The 25,045-nt window shown below is 34.0% G+C and overlaps 1 protein-coding gene across 1 annotated transcript in view; it reads left to right on the forward strand.

Annotated features, from left to right (window-relative positions):
* The window catches only part of LOC116337968 (epithelial discoidin domain-containing receptor 1), a 200,941-nt gene extending 178,079 nt beyond the window's left edge, over nucleotides 1-22,862 (forward strand). The window contains exons 17-20 of the mRNA XM_031762969.1: nucleotides 648-740; nucleotides 17,178-17,337; nucleotides 17,841-17,990; nucleotides 19,809-22,862. Coding sequence (XP_031618829.1) covers nucleotides 648-740; nucleotides 17,178-17,337; nucleotides 17,841-17,990; nucleotides 19,809-19,970 — 565 coding nt within the window. The 3' untranslated portion in view covers nucleotides 19,971-22,862. The remainder of the gene's footprint in view (nucleotides 1-647; nucleotides 741-17,177; nucleotides 17,338-17,840; nucleotides 17,991-19,808) is intronic.
* Nucleotides 22,863-25,045: the final 2,183 nt, after the last annotated feature.

Genomic DNA, 25,045 nt, shown 5'->3' on the forward strand with positions numbered 1-25,045 from the left:
TCTTTCGCCTTTGAGCTCAATCAAAAATTGAACATGCATAAAAGCAAACGATTCATGTTCAGCAACCATTCTGATTTCGAGCTCTTTCTGTGTGTGTTTCGATTTTTTTTTTGTTCTGTGTCTCGGTTGTTGTTGTTGTAAAATATGCTTTCGGACATTTCGTTTCTTTCTGATAACGAATTCATGCGTTCGCTACATCGTTTATTTATTCGCTTCATTTTGCAAATGTTCCGCATATTTTTCCTGGAATTGTCGAACCAATCCCAACAACAAGCAAATCCAAGAGAAAAAAAAGAGTAACACATACACAGAAGAACAAAGTGAATAAAATGAGACAATCTAAAAGAAAAATTATAAAATTGCTTCAAACGATGGTGGAAAAAACAGTGGTTCCATTGAAATTGGATATGAGTGTCCTTCCTAAAGTGTATGCACCATACACACCGTTACCGAATCGAACCCAAACCCAACAATTGCGCTCGAACACATACAAACGAGTACCAGAAACGAACAATATTTTAATATTTATAAACTATGTATTTTTCATTTTAATTTTTTTTCTTTCTCTTTTTTTTCTGTCCGTGTCATGACTCGACGCTTATCTCGGTGGCTGCACAAAAACAACAACAACATACTCACTCAAACAGTTATGGCTGTTTAATGTACATTGCTACACAAATAGCTTCGGGTATGAAATATTTGGAACAAATGAACTTTGTACACAGGGATTTAGCAACAAGGTAAGAGAGAAAAAAATGAATGGAAAAATGTTTCCATTTTGTTGTGTGTGTTTTTTCAAGCTTTTCTCTTCATTTTTCATTGTATGAGATTTTTTTTGTGTTGAGAGTCCTTTGTTGATTGTTTTCGTATTATGCACCACGCACAATACCTTCACATGGAAACCCACACACTAAAGTGGGATGTAAATGTGTTTCAGTTACAATTTTTTAAAGTTTATCGAAACGAATAAGCGATAGGAACGTTTCTTAAGTGTAAGCATGAAAAATATTTTTCAATTCTCAAAAAAATGGTGCATCGATTCATTGTTCCTTGAAGCTTCGAGAAAGAGATATTAGCAATTCATATTTCCATTCAGCGATTTACATTATTGCCAAGCACTTTTGTATCACAAAATACCAATATTAAAGTAAATCACGTGAAGTATTGGAGTATTGAAAAGAACCCATTCAGTAGCAATTTATCAATAAAAAAAACAGAAAATTATTATTCGATACACTGAACAAATTCCAATTTGTAACGCATTTATGTTCGGTCGATTCAACTCAATTACATAAATAAACATAATCCAATTAAAATAACCAAGATGAAATTGAGCGGAAAAACTTGAAAAGAAATTTACTTGCGCTAAGTAAATATCAATGTGTGTGTTTGTAGCATTTTTTTCACCGTCGCACGGTTCCGACGCCGTTGTGCAAAACATATTTTCCATTGCAAAATTAATTAGCCAACATTTCAATTGAAGGGTCTTTATGCCGTCAGTTTTTTTTTCGTTTAAAATGTTATTCCCTGACCTTTTGTAAAATTATGTTTGGTAGACAATTTAATTCTGTCTGTTTGAACTGAGCGGAAGAGAGAGATAGAGAAAGAGAGTGGTAGATTGTGCTAACAATTTTAATAATCTTCATTCATTATTGTCGAATAACAATTCATACAAATTAAAATTTCTATGAATTGGCCATACCGAATGTAAATTGCAGTTTGGAAACACACACACACACACACAATCTCTATTTCTCATTCTCTGCCTTTCGGTTTTATTTTATAAACTAGAGCACTCTGGTCTGGCAAAAATTATCATACAAAGCACTCGTAGTCGAGTCGTAATCGTGAAGGCAATGAATATTTTCATGCTAATTGTCTTCGATTCGGAACCGGTTAATTCATTCTTGTCGTAACGAGAAGGGATCACATAAAATATATCATTATTATTATCGTTATTGCAGTTACTTTGCCATCGGAAATGGCACACATGAAACTGGCCAATAGAGTCATCAACTGCATATGTGTATGAGTTGGTTACCCTTTTTCCACACGATTCGATGTAAAACATAGTCGAAAATAGCCGAAAGTATTTACGTATAAATTTGGCAATTATTCCGAAACGACCTGCAGTTTTCATGTGCAAGCAAATTGATTATGCTTTATGGAAATGCAGCCCAAGCTCAAAAATTGAATAAATTACTTCGAGAATTAGTTTGGATTTTGGGGTGGAAATATTTTCTAACCAACAAATGGATATTTTTCACAGCGACAAATACAGCAGAAGCAATTGCAACATGGAATTATACGAGTATTTGGATAAAATTCGGAGAAAATCAATTTAAAGCGAGTAAGCAAAAGCGTTCAGAGTTTAAGATTTATTGGCGATTTCAATTTATTAGGTCAAATAATGCATAATTTTCGGATGCACACCGAGTTACTTCATTTCAATGGTTAAAAGTAAGTCATTTTTCCCACCAAACTTAATGGATATAAATGATGAGTTATTTTATTGCGCAAAGAGAAGCCACTTTTGCTAAATCTCTCATTTAATTAAATAAGAAATGATGTCTGAATTGTGCGCATCTAAGCGAAGCGACAGCACCAAACGGTGGTTAGGTATTTAAAAACAGATTTCGATGATATCGCATTCTGACATCAGGCGCCGGTGCTGCAATGATATATATACATTCCAGACAAGTGGATTTGGCGTTGTTTATGTTGCGAACGCTGTCAAAAAAATGAATAATAATTCATTATCAAGTGAGATCGGCCCCTAAATCTAATCAATGCATGCTTTAACACAAATGAACAAAACACGTTGATTTTTCGCCATTTGACTGTGTTTTGCACAGCAACTCTTTCGTTTTTCATGTCGCTTTCCAAACAATGAATGTGTTTTCGATGATGTAATAAACAAATCATGAGCCGGTTTCTGTTATTGCCCGACAAACATAAAAACTAAATGAAATCTTGCTGAGCAAATTAATCATTACGATGACTTCAACACAAGTTTTTCTATTTCATTCATACACAATGGCACACGATCGGTGCAAAAAAAGTTAATAAGAAAATCAAGAGAGGTCTCATACCGATTGCGTTTCCTTCGGCTAAATACAAACGGATGCGATGGGGGAATTGAAAATCAGCGCCAGGAAAAATCTCATATGGAAAAAAGACATTCGCGCTACAGCACACTGTTTAATAATTTTAAATATCACGCGGTGCCCATTATATTAATCTATCTTTATTGTTTGAGCTATTTGTGCGAATGCCGTATTTATCTTGTGGCTGCACCATGTTTTGTTTTGTATATTACGTGATTTCTTCTCTTTTTTTTCACTCTTTCTCTGCCGTCATCCAAGTTCGTTTGTGTTCTATTGAAGAGAGTATTCGGATTTTGAAGAGAGTGTGAGCACTCAACACGCGATTCACATACACAACTTCGTCACTTACAGTCGCTGGTTTTTGTTCTCGCCGCTTCAATCCTTTCTACTGTTGTATGCCAGCTCTTTTGCCACTCTCGCTTGCTACCATTCCCATTTCGAATATTTTTCCATTTTACGCGAAGCATAATACTGATTTATTGCTTTTAAATTAAACTCTTTCTCGCTTGCTATACCCTCTTTCACACACAAAGTTTCACTCTCATTCCGACGAACGATTACAATGGTTCCTTTAGTTTTCTCTCATATCATAAGTAGCAAGCTAACACTAGTCAAGCATCGAACACAGCAGAGAATTCAATGGCAGGAGAGAATGATAAGCAACACAAACCAACCCAAGTATTTTCGAGCAAAACATACTGTGAATGTGGTTGCTAAAGGATGGAGATGATGTCAAATGAAAACAACAACGCAAAAGAATTCCCCAACACAAAATACTGACTTCATAACGGTTTCCAGAAAATGCAAACGAAAACAAAAGGCATGAAGAAAATGAAAAATCTTGTAACAAAACAAAATTGCGAACATAACACAGACACATAATACAGAGAGTGAAAGAGCGAGGCAAATGTGTGTGTGTACCCATCTTCAACAAAATGCTTTTTTCTTCATCTGTAGTGATCGTTTGCTTTGTCGAGTTGTAATGGAGGAATTTTCTTTAATTTTCGACCCTTTCACTTCTTGTACAAAATGCGCGTTCACTTGTATGCTAGCGCGCGCCTTCACTTTCTGTATGAGCAATAAATGTGTTCAGACATTCTTTGCAACGGAATGTGGTAGCAATGGTAAAGCTTGCATGTGTCTGGTATTTTCGATTGCTAACGGCAACCCTGAAAAATGAATGATGATGAGTCGCTCTCTTGTCCCATTGTTTGTGTATGTTATTCAACTCATCGTGTCTTGATTGCATTCGTGAAATGTCATGCGGTTTTTGATGTTGCTGTGTCCAAGTGCTGCTCATTTTGAAATGAACATCATTTCACAGAAAGTTCCATGAAAAAAGAAATGGCACACAGCAATGAACAAACCTGTGAACGACATGCTCACAGAAAAACAGACGATATAAACATATTAATTATCTTTGGTTTTTCATGCGACATTAGGCTTTCATAAACTCACAACAAAACGGATGGCTATAATATTATTTCGAACTAACAGACAAAGAGAGAGAGAAAGAGAAGGAGAAAGAGAGTAAAAAAACACCACCGTTGCACGATAAATCTTAATCACAATGTTTGTCATCGTAATGACCTGTCTGTGTGTGCGCTTGAAAAACACGCTAACAATCGAACAAAAAAAAAATCATAACAGATCATAATTATGACTGATTTTCCACAGTTTTATTTACTTTCGGTCACACAGTTGCTGCTTTATCTCTCACTCAGTATTTCAGTATATTTTGTGGTCTATGCAAAACAAAAGATTATGATTTATTTACTCATTTGATGATAATAACATTTAAACGTTTGTATGAAACGCTTTTGATTTTCAATTGATGTAAATAACAATTGGTGATCCAACGGAAAAAAATGGATCCAAATATATTTTTGGACATGGGCCGTAATTGTTTCGCACACACACAATCATGCATGTGAATGACGAATTCCATAAAACAGATCAATTTATCTTTACGTGAATCGTTATAATTTCAATTTTAATAAATCAATTCAATGATGTCGGTGAATAGACAGCGGACTGAGTGGTTGTCACTCAAAATATACATCGACTTTTTTTTTTCATTGAATGAAAAGTTCCATGAACCGGAAGCCGAGCATCCGTATGAATTATTGAATGCGAAAATGTCTGTTTTTGAACATTGTTTCTTCATGAATTTTTGGACATGTATTACATTATTAATGATGTTAAAATGACATTCGAACCTTTTGCAAATACTCAAATTCCGTACACAGGTAGAAGAGAAACCATTTGCTCGAAAATTTGCAAGAAACAAAAAAACCATACAAACAACAACATTACAAAGTCGATCCATTTCAAATACACTCGTGTGGCTTTCACTGGAAAATAATTCGTGTGAAAAGCAAAAGATATAAATTGGTTTAAAAGGTAACAGAATGCCGCACATGCTCTCTCTACCAATGGAAAATTATATTTATTTTTAATGAAAACCATTTTTCGGTACAAAAATAAAATACAAAATAAATAATGTTCCGTTTTCGAAAACGTCGGATGGATGGCTTGATTTCCGGGGTACAATAATATAAAATACGCTCTTGTTTATTGGGAAAAAAATTGCGTAATTTCACTTTAATATAGCCATGCATTAATCATCTCCGGCCAATTGGCAACAGAAATTGTTCGAAAAATTCAAAAACTCAACGATTTTAAAAAATCTGAAATTGAGCCATAAAGCAGAGAGAGGCAGAGAGAGGCAGAGAGAGAGAGGCATAAATGGAAAAATGAGAAAAGAACAAGCGAACGAGAGTCTGCACTTAACATCACTTGTTAAACGATCTCATCGATGGTTCTTATTACAATAATTACGTACTTTCAGCTCGATTGTTTTTTTCGAGAGAATGAGAGAGAAAAAGAGAAACTCATCGAGGAAGAGTGTGTGTGTGAACAAATAAATTGTAAATGGAGAATCGGGACTACTAGTGAATGTGGACGTGCCAAAGAAGAGAGGGATTCTTGAATCGTTCACCAAAAAACAAACATCCATTATTATTGCATTGCGTTAATTTCATTATGAAGTTTCGTCCGCAAACGTTTATTAGAAAAGCATTTTTGAAATGTGCCTAAAGCAAAAGTGCTGAGAGAATGATACATTTCACATAATTTTGTAGCAAACAAAAACTTAAACCACACGGAAAGACAAACAAAGCACAAAATTCAACGAATGCATGTGAATTCGATTGGAATGAATGACATGATTATTCTCTGAAGGTTTTCATTTTGGTTGGATAAGCTAAAATGAGTTTTAGATGCCCTATCGTTTTCACCAAACATCCTCACACTCGCACACACACGAGCATACATTCGCAAAGAGCTTTCTACTACTTACATATTGAAAAATTTTCATGCGAAAAGTTAAACATAATAATTTTTCATGATTTTCATTGTTCAACCAAACAAAGTTTATTATAATGGCCGTTGTTGGTGAAATTATCATTATAAATTAGAATTGTATGGGCGAATGAATACACATACATACACAGTTGCACAATGCGGATACGGGTCGAAAAAGTTTTTTGCTATGTTTGTGGCATCACCAAACACTGACATCTACAGACACACTCTCCATCTCGCCAATAAGTTCTTGTGCTTGCTCTCTTTATCTGTCTTTATTTCGTTCAACTGGGGCAAGAGATTGCGAGCGAGTGGAAGAGAGATAGAATGGTAAAAAGCATCATCTAGAACATTTATTACAATTTCGAGCGAAAACATAAACGAATATTATATCCGTTTTTATGGAATAATTCGTTTTAAACGCTTAATGGATGAGAGAATCTACACGCGCACACACATACATCTACTTTGTGTTGCGCATCGAAGTTTCCGTGATGATGAAACAAAGTGTGCATCTTTGTTTGAGACAATGGGTAATTTCAGCTAATTCGACATTTGGATACATGCAATTGCCCGTTCGTTCGCTGGCTCACTCGCTCATTCGTTTGGTTAATCTAGTGAATGTATTTCAACCATTTTTCTAATTGCGCTACTTGATAAATTGTATATTTAGAGTCGTTAAAGGTATACATAATTTCAACCACAATTTATAAAATAGATGAGAGCATATTTTTGGTATAATCATTTTTTTTTTCATACAATTCGGTGGTGCGGAGGTTGTTTTTATTGCTGAGGCGTGTATGCATTGGGTGACCAATATATGCAATGGGCACCACTCTCACGTCATCATCAACAATAACAATCAAATAGCGAGTCGAAACCCGTCGAAAAAAAAATGACTAAAAAGAAAAATTAGATTTAAACACAAATGGATCGAGCAAGGATAAAATGAATTTATGTCGGTGTTTGGTTCGTCCAATTTTTCAACCAACAAAATATATACATCTCTGTTGAGTTCGTCGTTTCTATCCTTTGCTGCATTGCTCATTTTATTGTTTCTTTCGGCATTGTTTAGCGGAGTGGATGTGAGCAATAGAGAAAGTCTTGGTTCTAGAGCACATCATTATATAATGATATAAATTGTACGCCTGTGGTTATAATCATGCTGCACATTCACAAGTTCAATGCTTTTGAACCGAAGCACACACACACACATAACATCTTTTCCACTCTCGAATAACCAGCAAGCACGATAGAAGACGAAGCCAGAGAATAGTACAGTTTTCATTCTGTGATTAATGATTTTGTTTTGCTTCGAGGGTGCTACAAATTTTGTAATGCACACAAAAGCAAAAGAGACGAGTCTTGTTATTGCTGCTGTTTTAGACATTCAATGCCACACAGATTTTGAATCTATTTTACCATGGCACATAATTTTAATCGATTGTGTCCGTTAAACTAATGTCTATTCATAAAATTGTTAAGCATATTCTTAAATGAAGGAAACAGTCACATCATTGTTTAACCATTGCCAACATCACAACGAAATGAAAGACAAGACGAACAAAAAAAAATGCACGACAAAACACTTTTATTTAATATGCTAAACTATTAACACATTTATGGCTTGGATGCCGTTTTGTGCACTTGTCTTTTTTTCCCGAACGATGTTTAATTTAATAGAAAATTACACCCGAAAAATAAAATTATCCAAAGTGACACCATGAATCGGGACGTATGATGTACGTACAAGTGCTATGGCAACCGGCTGCACATTTTTAGACACCACCAACAACAACGACGATGACAAAATATGCCGCAACATTCTTTCCCCAAAAGTGTTATGCACAGACGATAAATTCTTTTGTCGTCGAGCAATTTCAATATCGATAAAAGATGAACGAATGCACTTTGCATCGTTGCATATGTTCAATGTGTAAGGCACACAGTCGATGCATAGCTCCTTTGTATCGTACCAACAAGTACTGCTCGTTTTTGGGCGTTTTTCCCAAGTCAAAGACGATTTCTTGCATTTTCCACGCGATGAAAATGATGAACAATCATTTTATTCAAATCATAAAATTATTTACCGTATTATTTTGTACAAAATAATCACTCTCTACGCTCGCTCTTTCTTCTTCTCTTTCTCTAACTATACCTTTCTCAATATTTTTGGTACTAAGAAGCTCGTTCTATTCGAAACGATTACCGAAAAACTGATTTATAGATTTGAAACATATTGCGAAAAAAAAAAATCGGTGAAAATACAAATGAAAAACATCCATATGGCAATGGTATTTACAAGCGGAATAAGTAAAATCGAATAGGAATCAACAAATACATATATTTTACGGAAACCGATTAACAAAAAGTCATAGAGAGAAATATAAATATGCATTCGATGCATCGAATGTCAATGGTTGTACACCAAATCGAAATGAAATCCTAATCCACTGCATAAATAACATGAATGGAAAATTTGAATAAAGCAAAGAGAAAAAGAAAACATACACAGACACACAGTCACTTTGTTGTTTGCACAAACAACATATGGATGAATTAAAAACTGGGAAGCGTTGCACGAAACTCATAGAAGATCGAGTGAGTGAGTTAGTTCGGGTGGAAATGAAACAAAATGTTCAAATAGAAGAAACCGTATTTTGGTTTACCCGATTAACTAAATGCATCCGACGAAGTTTTGGTCTGCACGAACGAGCGCACACAGTCTTTTTTTCTATTCTCGGGATCCATTGTGCGTGTTTGTATTGCATTTTATGTAAGAATATTAAATGGTGATTACTTGAGTACATGACGAGTTCTGATGCGAACGAATGGTGCTCTTTGATGTGTGTGTATGTGTCTCTTCGTGTGTGTGTGCGTGTTTGTAGATGTGCTGTGTATATGTGAATGCGCACAAATGATAGGGGAAGATGAATGCACTCTCAATCACTTTTTACAATAGCATTTTTTTTATATGGTTCACCGTTGCTACGAACATCGTTGATTGTGTATTTCGTGATTAACAACATGAATCAAAGTGAAATATGTCCTCATTGCATTCGATTTTCCGTGTTTGTATGTGTATGCATGTATCTTGTTCGGGGCATTGAAATATATATATCTTACCCTTGGCGTGCACAATGCCATTTCAATTCATTTGAACGGAACAAATCGATTTCACATATATACTTTTTTTTCACTTACGTATGCACTTTTCAATCGTACATTCGCTCTCTGACGCAATTATTTTCAAACAAATAAAAGTAACACATCGAATCATTTGCACTATACTCTTTCCCTCTTATTTGTCGCTTCCAACGTTTTCATTTGGTTTCGATTTTTTTTTCACTTGCCGTTTCATTGGTAGTAATTGTGTGTGTATTACGCCGAAGTCCTGACATCAGATGTGTTTTGCCATTTTCATTAGAATAAAAATATCAGCATTAATGCGTGCACATGTGATGTGCAACGCTTTGATCTGTCTACGTGCAGAGTTTGAGACTTCAAAAACCCAAAGATGGATTATACAGTCAAAATGGGAAAACGCACTATTCCTTTTGCGGGGAGTGGCGCGGTCGGTGCGGTGCATTGAAGCGAACATTCGACACTTACACTTTTCAACTTTAAATCACTTAAGCTTCTTATGTGTGTCCCAATGTCAGAAAGAAAAACCAATGTACCGTCTCGAATGCATACGCACACAGTCTGCGACCGGCCCCTGAAATCAGGTTGTTCCGAAATATTTATTGTCTCAACCAAAGACGGTGTCTTAGATTGGGACATTTCAATTTTAATGTGCAATGTTTATTCATTGAGCAAAGACTACATAAATCTCCATGGAAAATCTGGAAAAAAATGTATTTTGTTACGCTCATCGCGAGTTCATTCGTTGCTGTCATTCACAAAAGAGCAATTTTCTCATTGAAATTGCAATTACGAAATTGAAAATATACGAAAAAAAAACGAAATGTATAGGCGGCGCCGTGGCATTTGTCATGGACATAAAAGTTGTTACAATTTTCGGTCGGTCACAATTAGCCGAATGAAGAAAAGAAAAAAAAACATCGAATTAATCCATTTGAAGAAGAACCGACAGTTGGATTTGAAATCAAAAAGTCGTCACTTTGCATGTTCGAACCAAAAGCCGACAATTGCTGATGATGTTCAATGGCAATAATAATTTGTCAGAATATTTTCTTTTGTTTCGTTGTTTTAAAAGAGATAAAACTCTCCGCCACTTACATATTCTCACTCACAAAAGTGATTTTTGAAGACGGAGCGTGCAAAGATGTCGTAAAATATCATTTTATGTGACCATTAAGAGATTAAATTTTCACCAAAAATGGAACCATATGCCTATGTCATACTTGAAGTCACAGTCAACATCAAATACTTTTGCATGCGACAGCTTTCAACATTCTCGACTTTGTTTGTTACCGATATATGTTGGCGGTGGTCGTGACAAATGGTGCTGGCCATTTCAATGGGAAACAGAGATAAATCGTATTTTCTTCAATAAATGCGTAGTCGTTGTCGCAAATAATGATAAGGGCACATGGAATGAGAAAAACGACATGGGGATATTCATTAAATTTTCTAAAACGAAATTACCGCACTTAATAGCAAACCATCGACAAATGAATAATATTTACATTTTCTCGAGTTTTAAACGGAAACCGGAAAGCGGATACCGTGTATGCAGTTGAAAATATGGGGTTTTGCGAAAACTTATGATTCGATTTAAAAACTTTCTTCTTATTTCCGCATGAATATCAATTGACATATACGGCCACGGCCGTTGAGCGGTTTCTGTCTTCATTCAATCGGATTACAAATAGCGAAATCACAAGTTTTATTAGATTTTCTTGTAACATCCTTATCGTGTTTCTCTCTCAAACACACTCTGTCACTATTCACTTGTGAACTTTGTTAAAACGTATGTCTTTGGCACTTTCCATAACATACTCCACTCGACTGTCGTTCTTCGTTTAATAACTTTTACTATTTTTTTTTCATCTATAAAAACGGTTACCATAGAATGAGAGATAGATACTATTCCTTGACAAATTTTTTTCGTTGTTGTTCCCACACAGATGTGAGCCAATGTAACGATTAATGTTTACCTGCTGTTCACTTGCTTGAGATATACATATAAACTTCGCTCTCTCTATGTCTCTTCTAAAGTAATCAAACGTAGCATAAAATGAAATGTACGAAAGTTATAATCTCCGCTTCCGTACTGCTTGCATTCATGTTCGTTCTCTCATATTTGCTTTTTGTTTGTTTGTTTTCATTGAATATAGTATACGGAATGAAGAGATTGCATTTCGTCTGTTTTTTTTTGTTCATTTTTTCATGTCAACAATTCAACGTATTAAAATTTCAAATTTATTTCAACAAATCGGAAAAGAATTTTCGTTTGATTTTTGCATGACACAGAAAATAAAGATTTACAATCGAATTCCCGAGTCTTTTTTTCGTCGTCGTCGTCGTTGTCGTGTTTTTCTTTCGTCTATTGACAAATGGCGTATTTCTACAGAAAACAAGAGCGAGTGTAATAGCAAGAGTAAAAGAGCAACAGAATCAGAGCAAATGATAGAGAATGGAAAAGTGCATTGGAAAAATTGCATTTCAGGCTTCAGCAGTTGAATAACATTCAAAGAAAAATTGCGCAACTTTTAGCTGAAAACGAACACTCATAATGCATTTCGATATTTACCGGAGGAAAAAAAATTCCACACAAACACATACAGCGAACGAACCTGAATAAAAGTTTATCGTTAAATATCTGCACAAGATTAGTTGTGTAAGTTGTTCGTTCTCTTTGATGTTTGAAATCAGCGTCGAAATTGGCATTTTTGCGATTAAACTATTGCCTTTTTGATTTGCCATCTTCATAGCAGACACGAAAAAACTCTGGTATTTTTTTTCCTTAAGAATATTTAACATTGAATTGAGATTCAATGGAATATGAAACGATGTGAAATGTAAAACCGAGAGCGAAACAAAGAAATGCTGTGCGCATCTCATTTTCTGCTTCTTAATGACAATTTGCCCATTCGGCAAATTTTCATAATTGCATTTGCAACAGACAAACAGGAAAAAAAACTAGTTGAGATAACGATAACGACCAAGTGTAAAACTGGCGCATACCTGTCCTATCCGATCTTATTCAATGGCATAAATACAATTCTATATAGGTGGATAAATACAATTCTATATAGTTAAAATGTGGATTATTCAGCGCATTCAATTCTATCACTTGACGCAAGAATCAAAAGTGATTTCAATGGGATATGAAAGCGGTTTTGAATTGATATTCATTTCAGATGACTCTACAAATCTCACACACACTCTTTCGGTCTTTCTATTTTCTGAGCCGTGCCTCACACTCTACATTTGCTCTTTCCTTGTTAGTTTAAATTTCTATCGCAAGCATACATCTATCCAAGCAATTTTCATGAGCAATTTCACATTTTATGCCTCCCCAAAAAGGAAGCGCCGAGGATAAAAAAAAATACACACCACCGCATACATGAAAATGCGCTTCGTCACGATACTTTATGATGATTGTGCGATAATATTCGCACTTTGGGTTGTCGCTTCATGCGAGCCCATTAAATGAGTTGCGTTAAAAAGTGAAAATTGTTCCACCATATCTTATCGCATCACTTCGGTGTTTGAGTATGTAATGGGTCTGTGAGTTCGCGATTTTTATGGATTCGCTGGGTTTATGATAAAATCACACACTTGATAAGTTCGAGCGGCTGCAAGCAATAACTTAAAAACATTTTATGGAACACTTGTGCAATCGTGACATATGAAAAATGTGAACAAGCACCGAACAACAGAGAAAATCGTATAGAGTGTATGACAAAAGTGAGCATTGAATACATATATATATTAATTGCGATTCATTCAGCGAGAAAATGGTTAACCTTTTTGTTTACTGATGTATATGTTGAATATTGAAAAGCGGGCTGCATGGATGACTGCAAAATGAAAAACAGCACCCACGATGACACCTTTCGTTCAAGCAAATGCGATTCGCTTTACGACTTCCATGCATTTACCAGATTATCGAACACTCGACGATCCATAACTCATTGGGATGTACAGTTTTTTTTTGTCGTCTTCTTTTTCTCTGCTCTGATTGTCGGCCAACATCACCGCCAATGTCGCCCGCGAACTCGACATCCCGGCTTATGGTGCAAAATTTATTGCAATTATCAGTGTGCTTCTTCAATGTGCATATATTGTATTTTTCTGAAATCGTGAACACACTCTTCACACTTACTCGCTGCCATCGTAATGACACACAGGAGATAATTATTTGAATACACACGATATGGGTACATGGTATAGTTTTTTCTTTCCTCGATTTGTTCACTCCTTCATTCAGGCATTATTTATCATTATATCGGTTATTTGCCTTTGGAAAATCATTATTATATAGTGTAATCGTGTTTATTTACGACATGATATCAACATTATACAAAGTTGCTGCATTTTTGCAATGTGTCACTATGCATTTTATCCATCGATTTAATTAAATTATGTTGACATATTCGCTCACTCTCTTAATTATAAGAGTACAATGAACATCAACCGTTGGACAGATGCCGTTCGTGATGTATATATTTTTTAGTTGTTGGTGTAAATGTGTAATCTGCTGTCAAATGAACCTGGGCATTTTCTCTATTGATAGAATAATAATCACCGCACGCTTCTCTGCAAATACTTTTTCAAACTATTGATATATTTATATATATTGGAAACTAATATCAAATATACTCATCTCTATTTCTCTGCCTGCATTCAACATTCATCGGCTGCAGATATAGCAGAGAAGCATGGCATGAAACAGGGTGGCCCATCCGGAAAAATGAGAAAGCAAAAGCGATCTGAAGTGCAATATTACTGTATTGCCAATTGCAATCCAAGTGTAATTCATTTTGTACCCACACAATATGTGCACTGTACCGTATCTCTTTTTCGTTTTTCTATTGACAGTTATTAGGTCAATTTTCGTAATAAAACCATTGACTCATGTAAATAATATCTATCTCTTCTACCTGAAATGCCAACCAATCAACATTTTCCATATGCTACTGCTCTGTTGCAATCTCACTTGTTACGGTGAATAAAAGGTTGGTCGTTGCTAAATAATGGAAAGGGATAGGGCGAGCGAGCGAGATACAAAAATGACGAGACGAATCCATTCAACAAATATTTTTTAATTAAATCGATTGCAATAGAGTTATTCAGCAATGTCAAATTTGATCGACATTTCACAAATACTTGTTACATGGATAAAATTGATACATCTCCGGGTTATTCGAATATTTCAATGAGAGAGAGAGAGAGAGAGAGAGAGAGAGAGAGAGAGAGAGAGAGCAAAAAATAGGCATGACTCAATTTAATTGGATTTTGAACAACGTCTTTTTTTTGCTGTCCATGTTGTCTGATTAACAATGAAATTGACGAGATTTCTAACGGAGTACCTTTGAATTGTGAGCAAAAAATATGCATATTTCAACAATAAACATTTTCATTTTAAATATATCAATTCCAATAGGAATTGAAGTGCGGAAAATTTACGCTCATATTTAAAATATGTACTGGGAATGAATTTGAATATGTTTCTTTTGTTTGTTAAAAGTATTTTGTTGTTCAGAAAAGACAAAGAAAAAAAGAAAAATCAGCTTAACATCATTACTACAACCATTTTACCTTGCAATCGTTGATACGACTCATTATTTGAATGGTATATGACGCGCGCGCCAAGAACATATCAAATGGCTTAATGGTGATCGGTTTCAATGTAATCCTAATGCATACTTATAACTTGCCTTATTATTCAAATCGCCTTGTTGTTATTGTTTCTCATTTTCTAAAGCCGCATTGTTACGAAGTGAATAAGCGCGCACGCTCTCTCTTCTCTCTTCGTTGACGTCATACAAAGAAATATTTAATCATTTTGTGTATCCGTGGTCGGTTTCAACCCTCGAGATTATGTTGTGTGCTAGTGTATGTGTCGACCCTCATCATGTATCGGGCTTATGCGTTGTTGTGTTGTTTTTTTTATTCTCCTCTTTCTGTCGTTCAGTGGTATTTTTAATGTGTATTCGCGATTCGGCGAAAAAGGGACAATGTCGATGAACGAATAAAACCCAGATCAAAAAAAAAACAACAACATTGTAACATAACTGCTCCTATAATTGTAGCTAATTCTAATACAACATAAAATTTGCGTCTCGTCATACACATATTACACGCGGGCATGCACATGTGGAAAGCACTTCAGCATCAATTTTTTGTTGTTGATTTTGTTTTTTTTCGGTGGTGCTGCTGCCTGGATTCAATGCCATTAGATACGAATGTTATTCCCTAATTTGATGCTGGCTGCTTATGATACGCTAGACATGGGTCATTCCCAAAAAATAATGAATATCCATTAATACATAATGTATCTGCCGTATGTTTGCATTTGTTCAACGTAACCACTTTTTTCTCTTTATGGATCTCGTTTGTTCACTCGCTCTTAATGGGTTTAAATTTTTAATAAAATGCACAAAAGTTACATACACCGTAACACACGCTCAACAAACAGTAGCTTTGGGCTGAATGAAATGAAAGTTAGAAATCATTTTATGGTTAGTATCTGTCAAACCTTATCATTCGCATTCAAACAACCACGTGAAAAATACATGGCCACAAAAAACATTGCGAATATTATATTGTGTGTAAGCAAAAAAAAAAAAAAACAGTTCAATCAACCGACTTAATATGATAATCCTACATCAGCGTTGACGACTACAAGTGAACCAAAAACATAGTCCCGAACATGGAGATAGAAAGGGAGAGAAAGAGAACATGTATGTTCATCCCCAAAAAATGAAACCGAAACCAAAATAGAATTGCGATTTGATGGTAAATCGGTACATTGTACTGACATCAAAATGTTTTGTAATATGAAAATATTTAATTATGGAAATGACAGAACCATGCGTGGATTTGAATGATGAAATATATTATTTGTGTGTATGTGAACATTGGATGCTCACCGGTAGGCCCATGCTCAAATTTTAAATAAAATGACAAAATAAAATATATGTACAACATTTCATTTTGGTACAAACAATTCAAAGAATTCATATGTTTTGAATTGAATTTTTAACATTTGAGCAAGCGGAAAATTCTCTACATTCACTGTTTTTTTTCATCTCTCGCTCATTCATCGCCCATTTGATTTTTGGTTGCATTAACAACAACAACGTTTTTTATTACGTTTTGGTTTGTGTGTGTGTTTTTTTTTGTATCATTCTCCTCAGTTCGTCAGTGTGAAAACCATTGTCATGAAACTGTGTGTGGTGGTTTTTTCGGTTTCTATGACAGCACAATATAAAAAATTTCACATAGCAATCGGTTTTCACTGCCCTTTGACGCCAAAAACACGAGAACACAAATACTCATGACATGAAAACAATTAGCATTTTACGACTCTCGTTTAGCTTTTATTTTTATTTTCTGCAATGTCATTTTACAAAAGCACTAGTAGCTTTTATATACATGCGTGCATTTCAATCCAGTGACTTTATTAATTGATTTTGGTTTTGTTTGAAATATTTGCTGAATAATTTCCGTTTGAGTAGTTTTAATCGCAATTTTTACTTAATATTCGTTCTTTCTCGACACACATAGGAGTTGTATAATTGGACCGCAGCTAGAAGTTAAGGTATGCACACTTGGAACTGTGATAAATCGAACTGCATATCCATCAGACTATTGCCAACTGGAAGGTACTGGACGCCAGTCACAACCCATGCCAATTCGATGGATGTCTTGGGAAAGCGTTTTACTGGTAAGTTTTTAGAATGCAAATTACATTCTCATTTATATTGTCGTCTTCAAGTCGGAAGCGTTTTTTTTTCACTTCTTTCTTGCTTTCATTCTTTCACAATATTTTATCTCGATATGTTAGACGAGTTGAATGTTATTTTAATGTTAGTTTTGTGCACAAGTATTCAAGTAATTTTTGGAATTATTTCACAAAATGGAATTTTCACAAAATAACTGAATGATGTCTAGACGTCTGTCGTGTCGTATTTCAAGGATAACATGAATAACATGTGTAGATATGCAATGGAAATATTGACGCGGCCTTTTGTTCAAGCACAAAAAGCGATTCGATGATAAGAATCTTAATTTCCTTTTAATTTGTATCTAAAGTAACTCTCTATTCAAGCGAAAATTAGTTGTTATTCATGTATTTAACGATTGAAATGACGACGCCGATAATGATAACGTCTCCGTTTTACGAAATCGAAAACCCATTAATTTCAATCTCATCTGTCATTGTTACAGGGTAAATTCAGTACGAAATCAGATGTATGGTCATTCGCCATTACACTTTGGGAGATTCTGACATTCGCACGCGAACAACCGTTCGAAAATCTCAGCGATGAAAAGGTCGTGGAGAACTTTGGTCACATTTACAAAGACGACAAAAAACATGTAAGTAACATTTTTTTGCAGAAATATCAGCAATTTTATCTCTTTAGTTTGATTTTAAACTCACATATATTCGATTATGTGGTATTCAGTCGATCAAAACATACATGCATTTTATAATTAAATTTCTGCGAGGTCATGTCTTCGTTGCGTAGCTTTCCATTTTTTCTTCTCATTTTTTGAAATATCTTTGAATAATCGAAAGGTGCATTCCAAGACATTTTTCGGCGTAAATATGAGATAAAACATAATAATATTATGCTTGCTCTAGGCATCACGGAATGTTCCATTCGCTTTATTTTTCTTCATTGTTTTTGTTTCATTTTTTGTTTCGTTTCTGTTGCTGTGTATTCGACCCATACCGAGAGGTAAATGATTGAGAACCATGTTTTGTGGTAAAAAAAAAAACGTAAAAAATACTAGCAAAAAAATGCTCGAAACCATTCCGTATAATTTCTTCGCAAAAATATTGTTGAAATGCACTCAAAGAATCACATGGCATCTCATTATTATCAAAGGAATTTTTCGGGTACGTGAGGGATTTCCAACAAAATCCGGAAACCTCATCTTGCTTTTCATTGTTTTCAACATTTGCGATACGAATTACTTCATGCGTATAATGCCATCAGTATAGCTTACCTGGAATTTTCACTATTTTGATGTGGTTAAAAGAAAAGATTACGCATATTTTCTAAGGCTTCACGCATTTTTCCTATGAATACCGTTGACGATATGTTTTTTCATAAAAGTGGGAATTTGCGTTGCTAATAAATACAAAACGAATAAATGGAAGGCGAAGGCAAATTCTAAGCTTTGGACAACTTTCAAATCAAATTTTGGGCAAATGAAAATAATTTTGCTGTAATTTTCTGATGTTTTACAAAGAGTCAACGGAAAAGTTTTCATTTTAATCACTTTCATTATATTCATATAATATTTTTGATGAAACGATAGCGCAATAAAAAAACATTGATTCACTCTTGGCATTATCTTTGCACGTTTTGAGTCTCACTCTCGGTTCGAAATAAATGAAAAAAAAAATGTGGGTGAAGAAACCCTCATCTTATTGTGTGTGTTTTGGGCAAAACGTTCAAAAATAATGCGTCATTATGAATTTGCTCGACCGCAGTATTAATAGGCGCTCATAATCTGTTTCACTGTGTAAGACTACGGTCAACGAGCAGATTATACTTCAAAAGCTATGCAAGGACAAAGATAACGGTCGCCTCGCTTCAACATCATCTTTTTTGACATGGAATATAATGCGGATGGCTCTGGGTTTTTCGAAATAAATGAGCTTAAAATACCGGAATTCAGAGTATCGAAACTGTACAAGAGTACTTGAATAACTTTTCATTTCCAAATTAAATTTTGAACTGATAACATCTTCAAAGAGAAAATTTTATTAAAAAAGTGTAAATAGTAGAACAAACGAAGATTATCTCGGAATGTGATAAAACGAACGAGCAGGCGACCCACATTTTCCATTTTGTCGTTTAATAAATGTTAAAATCAATTTACCTCTCGAAAGCAATAGAAACCTTTTCGCTCTTTTCCGCTTTCACTCGATATCTATCTCACTTTGTATAATTTCAAGAGTTGTTGAATTACCTCTTTTTTTGTCCTATTCAAAGACACATACAAACTCATTTTATTCAATTTGTTAACCCGTTTATGATTTTTTTGTTATTTCACAAACACAAAACATTTTATCAAAATGAATTTTATTTATGGTTTTCTTATTTCTATGTATTTTCTTTTGTCCTTTGTCATTTTTTTTTCGTCGATCCGAATCCGTTCATGGTCGTCAAAAAAAAATAGGTTCTACCACCGATGCCACCGAATTGTCCACGTGAAATTTACGATTTGATGTGCGAATGCTGGCAACGTAACGAAAGTGATCGACCGAAATTCCGTGAAATTCACTTGTTTTTACAACGAAAAAATCTGGGTTACAAGCCAACCAATATGCTACTGTACTAAAACAAAACATAACACATGGAGATTAATTGATCCATAAACAACATTTAGAAACAACAGACACATACAATTTAAAATTTTATTTTTTAGTTTTGTTAGTCTTTAGGGGAAAAGGAATAAAATAATAAACAAAAAGAAATATCATCGTTCATACGAAATCGTATTAATTTAATTTTTAAAGAGAAAAAAGAAAAGCATTTAAACACTCAAAACAATTCATTTGTGTTAAGTATTATAACTATATATCGTTACGATAAAGAACAACACGATACACATCTCAAGTTTTTTTTTTCGTGAATTTTCATATATTAATATTGAGAGCAAATAAGAATTAAAGGCATATACAGAATGATAAGCAACACTTAAGCACGTCACCACCACCACCACCTCCACCACAACCAGCAACATCAATTATATTTTTCCCCCCATCACACAACAATGTAAATTACCAGTTATAAAAATCAGAAGATATGTGTTTCATAATTGAAAGAAAATAATGAAAAACTCAATTGATCACGATCAAATTGAGAAGAATTTAGGGAGCGTAAAAAATTGTAAATGTATAATAAATCACATGGATTTCATTTCATGAAAACAAGGTCTCGCGGTTGCGATAATCACTAAATATTAAGCAAAAACAAAAGAATAAACAAAACGAGTCAAACAGGCAATGCGTTCATCTTGTGATGAAGATTGCCAGTTTGTCTCATCAGCTTTTGTATAACTATTGTGAGTAAGTCATCGTTACGATAAGTGTATCTTTCTTCATCTTTTTTTTTAAATTTCAAATTCAAACAAACAATCTTCGCTAAAATAAAAACAGATCGCATTAGAGAAATTTGGTTTTCTCTATCATACAAAATGCCCATTTTCCAAAATAGTAAAACGAAAAACCCATTTGTATAAATTAAAAACCGTTAAATTCCAATTCGTGTATCATAGTGAATTTTTAGAAATTTAAATGTTTAAGTAACTCAATGGCATAGAATAAGTTGGAACAAGAAAAAATAAGTGGAAAATGAGATAACATAGAAATGTTTGCTAAATAATAAAAACTGCCCCCGAAAAAAAACCGGCAGCAATATGGTGCAATCGACACTATGTATGCAAATGTGTGTGTGTATTTAATTGATGTATCATTTAAATAACAACCACAAAAAAGCATCATTATTTAAAATGTGTATTAAAAGTAATATTTAACAGAAAACTACATCTGTTTTGGTTCACCGTCTGCAATTCATGTAAAACTTAGTGCACGGTACAACACAATTGATATCATAATTAAACAAAAGAAACTTTTTAAAAAAAGCTGTCTATTTTCATAAATGTCATAACAACGTTGTATGCGGAAAGAAACAAAATTATTATTACAATCGGTCGTTTTCCATCGATTCGAACAAATGAACGACAAAACGAGAGAAAAACAAAGAGTATATATATACAAATAGAATAGTAATTGTAGTGTTTACCCGGAATTATTAATGTTGACTTGATTGTTTGAATAATGACTTCAACTAAAATAATAACATTGAACGCACTCACATGTGCATCGCGCTGTACACACACACTCAAACACCCACAGATGCGTTTAGCAAAACGGAAAATTGCATGTGCTTAATCATTAAATAAACACGTAATTAAAATAGATTTATCAATAGATTTACGGGCATTTGAAATATACCATAAATGGCATTTATCAATGTGGATTTCAGTCAATACGTTGTATACAAAACCCGCCCCGTTTCATCTCTATTGCTGCTCAATTATGCTATATCGATGGTATTCGGCAAAATATCAACTTTCAAAATTGGGCAAAACAATCCATTCAATATTCAAGCAACTGAAAATTACAATGGCCATCTCGAAATGGATTCACACACACACAAACACAGCCAAAACATCAAATGCATACATTTACTCGGTATGACGAACAAAAAACTATCTAAACTAAAATAGACACACGGAATCCAATTAAATCTGATTATTTTCCCAACTCGGATTTAAAATTAACTCACCGAACTATAGTTAAACATGGCCAAATTTCCCAAACGAGGTCAACAAAGTTTTGCCCACATAACGCCGAGCTCCCCAAAAAAAAATTCCATTAGAGAACTAAAATTACTTTCAGTTTAAAATGATCCTAGTTCATTGTGGTTCTTTTTCTTACTTTCTTTACCAACAAGCGCATAATCATTTCGAATTTTAAACATAGTTTTCGTTTAATGTTCCGCACAGTTTTTGTAAAATAATAAAATATTCGTTCGTTTTTAAACTTTCTATGTTGGCATTAAAATAACTCGGGGTCTCGATATTCATTCTTTGTGTCTTTTAACTATTTTGTTAATGAATTTTCTCTCTTTCTGTCATACCATTTGTGTACTTCTACCACCACCATCACCACACAGATAGACTAGAATAAGCTTCTTGTAGATAAAAGAAAATTAAAAAAAAAAACTTGAACTAAGACAGCGAAACAGTTTAAATAGTTGTACAATTTTGCGTGTAGATTTATGTTAAAAGAATACATTTCCCCGCATCGAACATGGAATCGTAAGACAAGTAGCTATACCAAGCAAAACGCCGATGATGGAACATCGAACCATTGTGTTTGATTGTTCCATTTTTTATGAATGAGTCGAAGAAAAATGTAGGCATTAAACACTTAGGCACATTTAATGAAGAAAAACACACACATACACACAAAATTAGATGTTAAGAGAACAGAGAGACAAATTTGAAAATTCTTAAGCAGCAAGTGTATAGAATGTTTGGCAGTTTTGTTCTTTCGTTTTGTGTTTTAAAACAATTAAGCAGTTTTATTTGTTAAGGAGCGTATTTTTCACATTTATTTATATCGATAAGATCGTCAATAATACTAATATATTTAGCACATAATCATATCTTTTATTTTGAAACAATCTTTAAACATTGCCTGTCCTGTCTCCTTTCTCATTTTAAAAACACATTTATTCAAAATGTTCAATAAAAACAAATTATTTCAATTTCACTAAAAAAAATCAATCATGTTTTATTTGTAGATTATTTTGCGTTCATACAATTCATCCATTATGTGTTGTAGAATAGTTTTGATTTCGCTTTGTTTTTCCCCTTTCAGCTGAATTCTTTCTCTGATTTTTGTTTTTTTTTTTTCGTTTGTTTCCCCTTTCACTATTCCGCAAAAAAATGTGTACCTTTCTCTTGCCTTTTCACATTTAACTTCTTGAACTCATCCTTGGACAACCTGTACATATACTTACATTGAAATTACTGCCTGTTAAATTTATTAAGCTAAAAATATGGAAAATGGGTAACGATTGAAATGTACACGCGTCTTTAAGGCAATACACATACACGTTCATTCACATGTAATCGCCATGTCTTATTATGATGGTGAAATAATTGCTCAAGAGCTATTCGCACGGTAAATGAATTGAATTTTTGACAATAACAATAAATTTGAAAATTAATTTTTAACTTGCATTCCTAAAACACTTTGAACAATTACATTTAGCGGGCGAAACTATAAGCATAACTAAAGAACTAACAATGTTATGGTTGTAAATAGAGTAAAAGAAATGTGAAGAAATATGCATTGTATTTTATTGATAGGTAACACCAGCAAATCTTACAAGGTAATCACGGAATGTTAAAGAAGATAAAAACAGTCTCAATCATTGAAGCTGAAGATACGACCAAAAACAAAAAAAAAAATCTGGTCAAAGAGAAACAATTTATGTTAATTTTACACAAATCGATAACCAATCATTCAGAATGGCCATTCAATAATGCTACGTGAAGAACAATTTTATGTGAGCGTTCAGAATGAGAAAAAGTATGAATTGAGAAAGAGAGAGAGAGAGAGAAAATTAACTAGTGTAGTGAAAAGTCGTCGATTTGCATTCGAAAGTTGAACACCGGGATTAACGAAAGATAAACAGACATAGCCAACAACAGTGTCGTCTTCATCGGCAGTGAACAGAAAAAAAATGTGCTAAAATATAAAGTCAATACTGATCGCAGTTTCTAGATCAAAGTAACAAAGTGACAGAAAAATAAATTGGTACGAAAAGAATACGTAATGACTGGCGTCGACAAAAAACAACAAAAAAATATATATAACGAAACTACCAAGAGAATAATAATAATAGCAAAAAAAAAACAGGGAATAAAAATGAGAAATGCAAACAGAAAGAAGTACTTGAGACTCAATGAATGCAAAATGGTATTCTCAATTTGCTGGTGAATGACGAAAGAAAAAAAATACGAATGAGAATCGCCAGACATACCAATGAATTGGACAAATGACAATTGAGAAATAGCAAAAAAAGAGCTAGGAATTATCATCAAGGCGCGCACACACACATCCAGATAGAAAATAAAAAAATACATTGCGTAATATAATTCGATAGAAGACACAGTCATATTATACAATAGCCAAGACGTTAAAATCATGCACTTTGTAGACAAAAAGCAAATAAAAATTTATCGATTATCATGGAATTGTGCTGCAAAGAGCGAATGATAAGAAATAATCGAAAAGAAAAGAATAAAATGCAAAACTTACACAAACAAGAAAAATCACTGCCGAGACACACTGAACGTTGAACAAAAGGAATGAAAATGTTATTCCATCGTTTTGTCTCAGTCGTTGTTTTTCATCCCGCTCGCTTTCTCTCTCTCTCTCATTCAATTTGGTTTTTTTTTTGTTATCATATTCCTTTCACTCGTTCCGTGTTTCAATCATTGATTCATTCCGTGCGTTTTATACAAATAAATATTGAAGCTAGAAGATATTTTATCATTTGAACTTAGCGATAGAGAGAAAGAATGATCGAAGAGAGGAAGGAAGAAATGTGCAAAACCACAGGAAAATTTATAGTCATGTGAAAATATAGAAATCGAAATAGACGAAGAAGAAGTAGCAAGAAAAGGAAGAGAGGAAGCAAGAAATTGATGGAAATTGAAAGCCATGCAACGTAAATAAAAGAAGGAGGAAGAAGAAAATGTAGTAATGGAAAGGAATTACATTGAGCTCATCTACTGTGTTTGTTGTTGTTACAATTGCTGTCGTTATAAAT

Source organism: Contarinia nasturtii, unplaced genomic scaffold (genome assembly GCF_009176525.2).
Source record: "Contarinia nasturtii isolate CC-2019 unplaced genomic scaffold, AAFC_CNas_1.1 Cnas_scaffold_350, whole genome shotgun sequence".
In the NCBI taxonomy this organism is placed as follows: Eukaryota; Metazoa; Arthropoda; class Insecta; order Diptera; family Cecidomyiidae; genus Contarinia; species Contarinia nasturtii.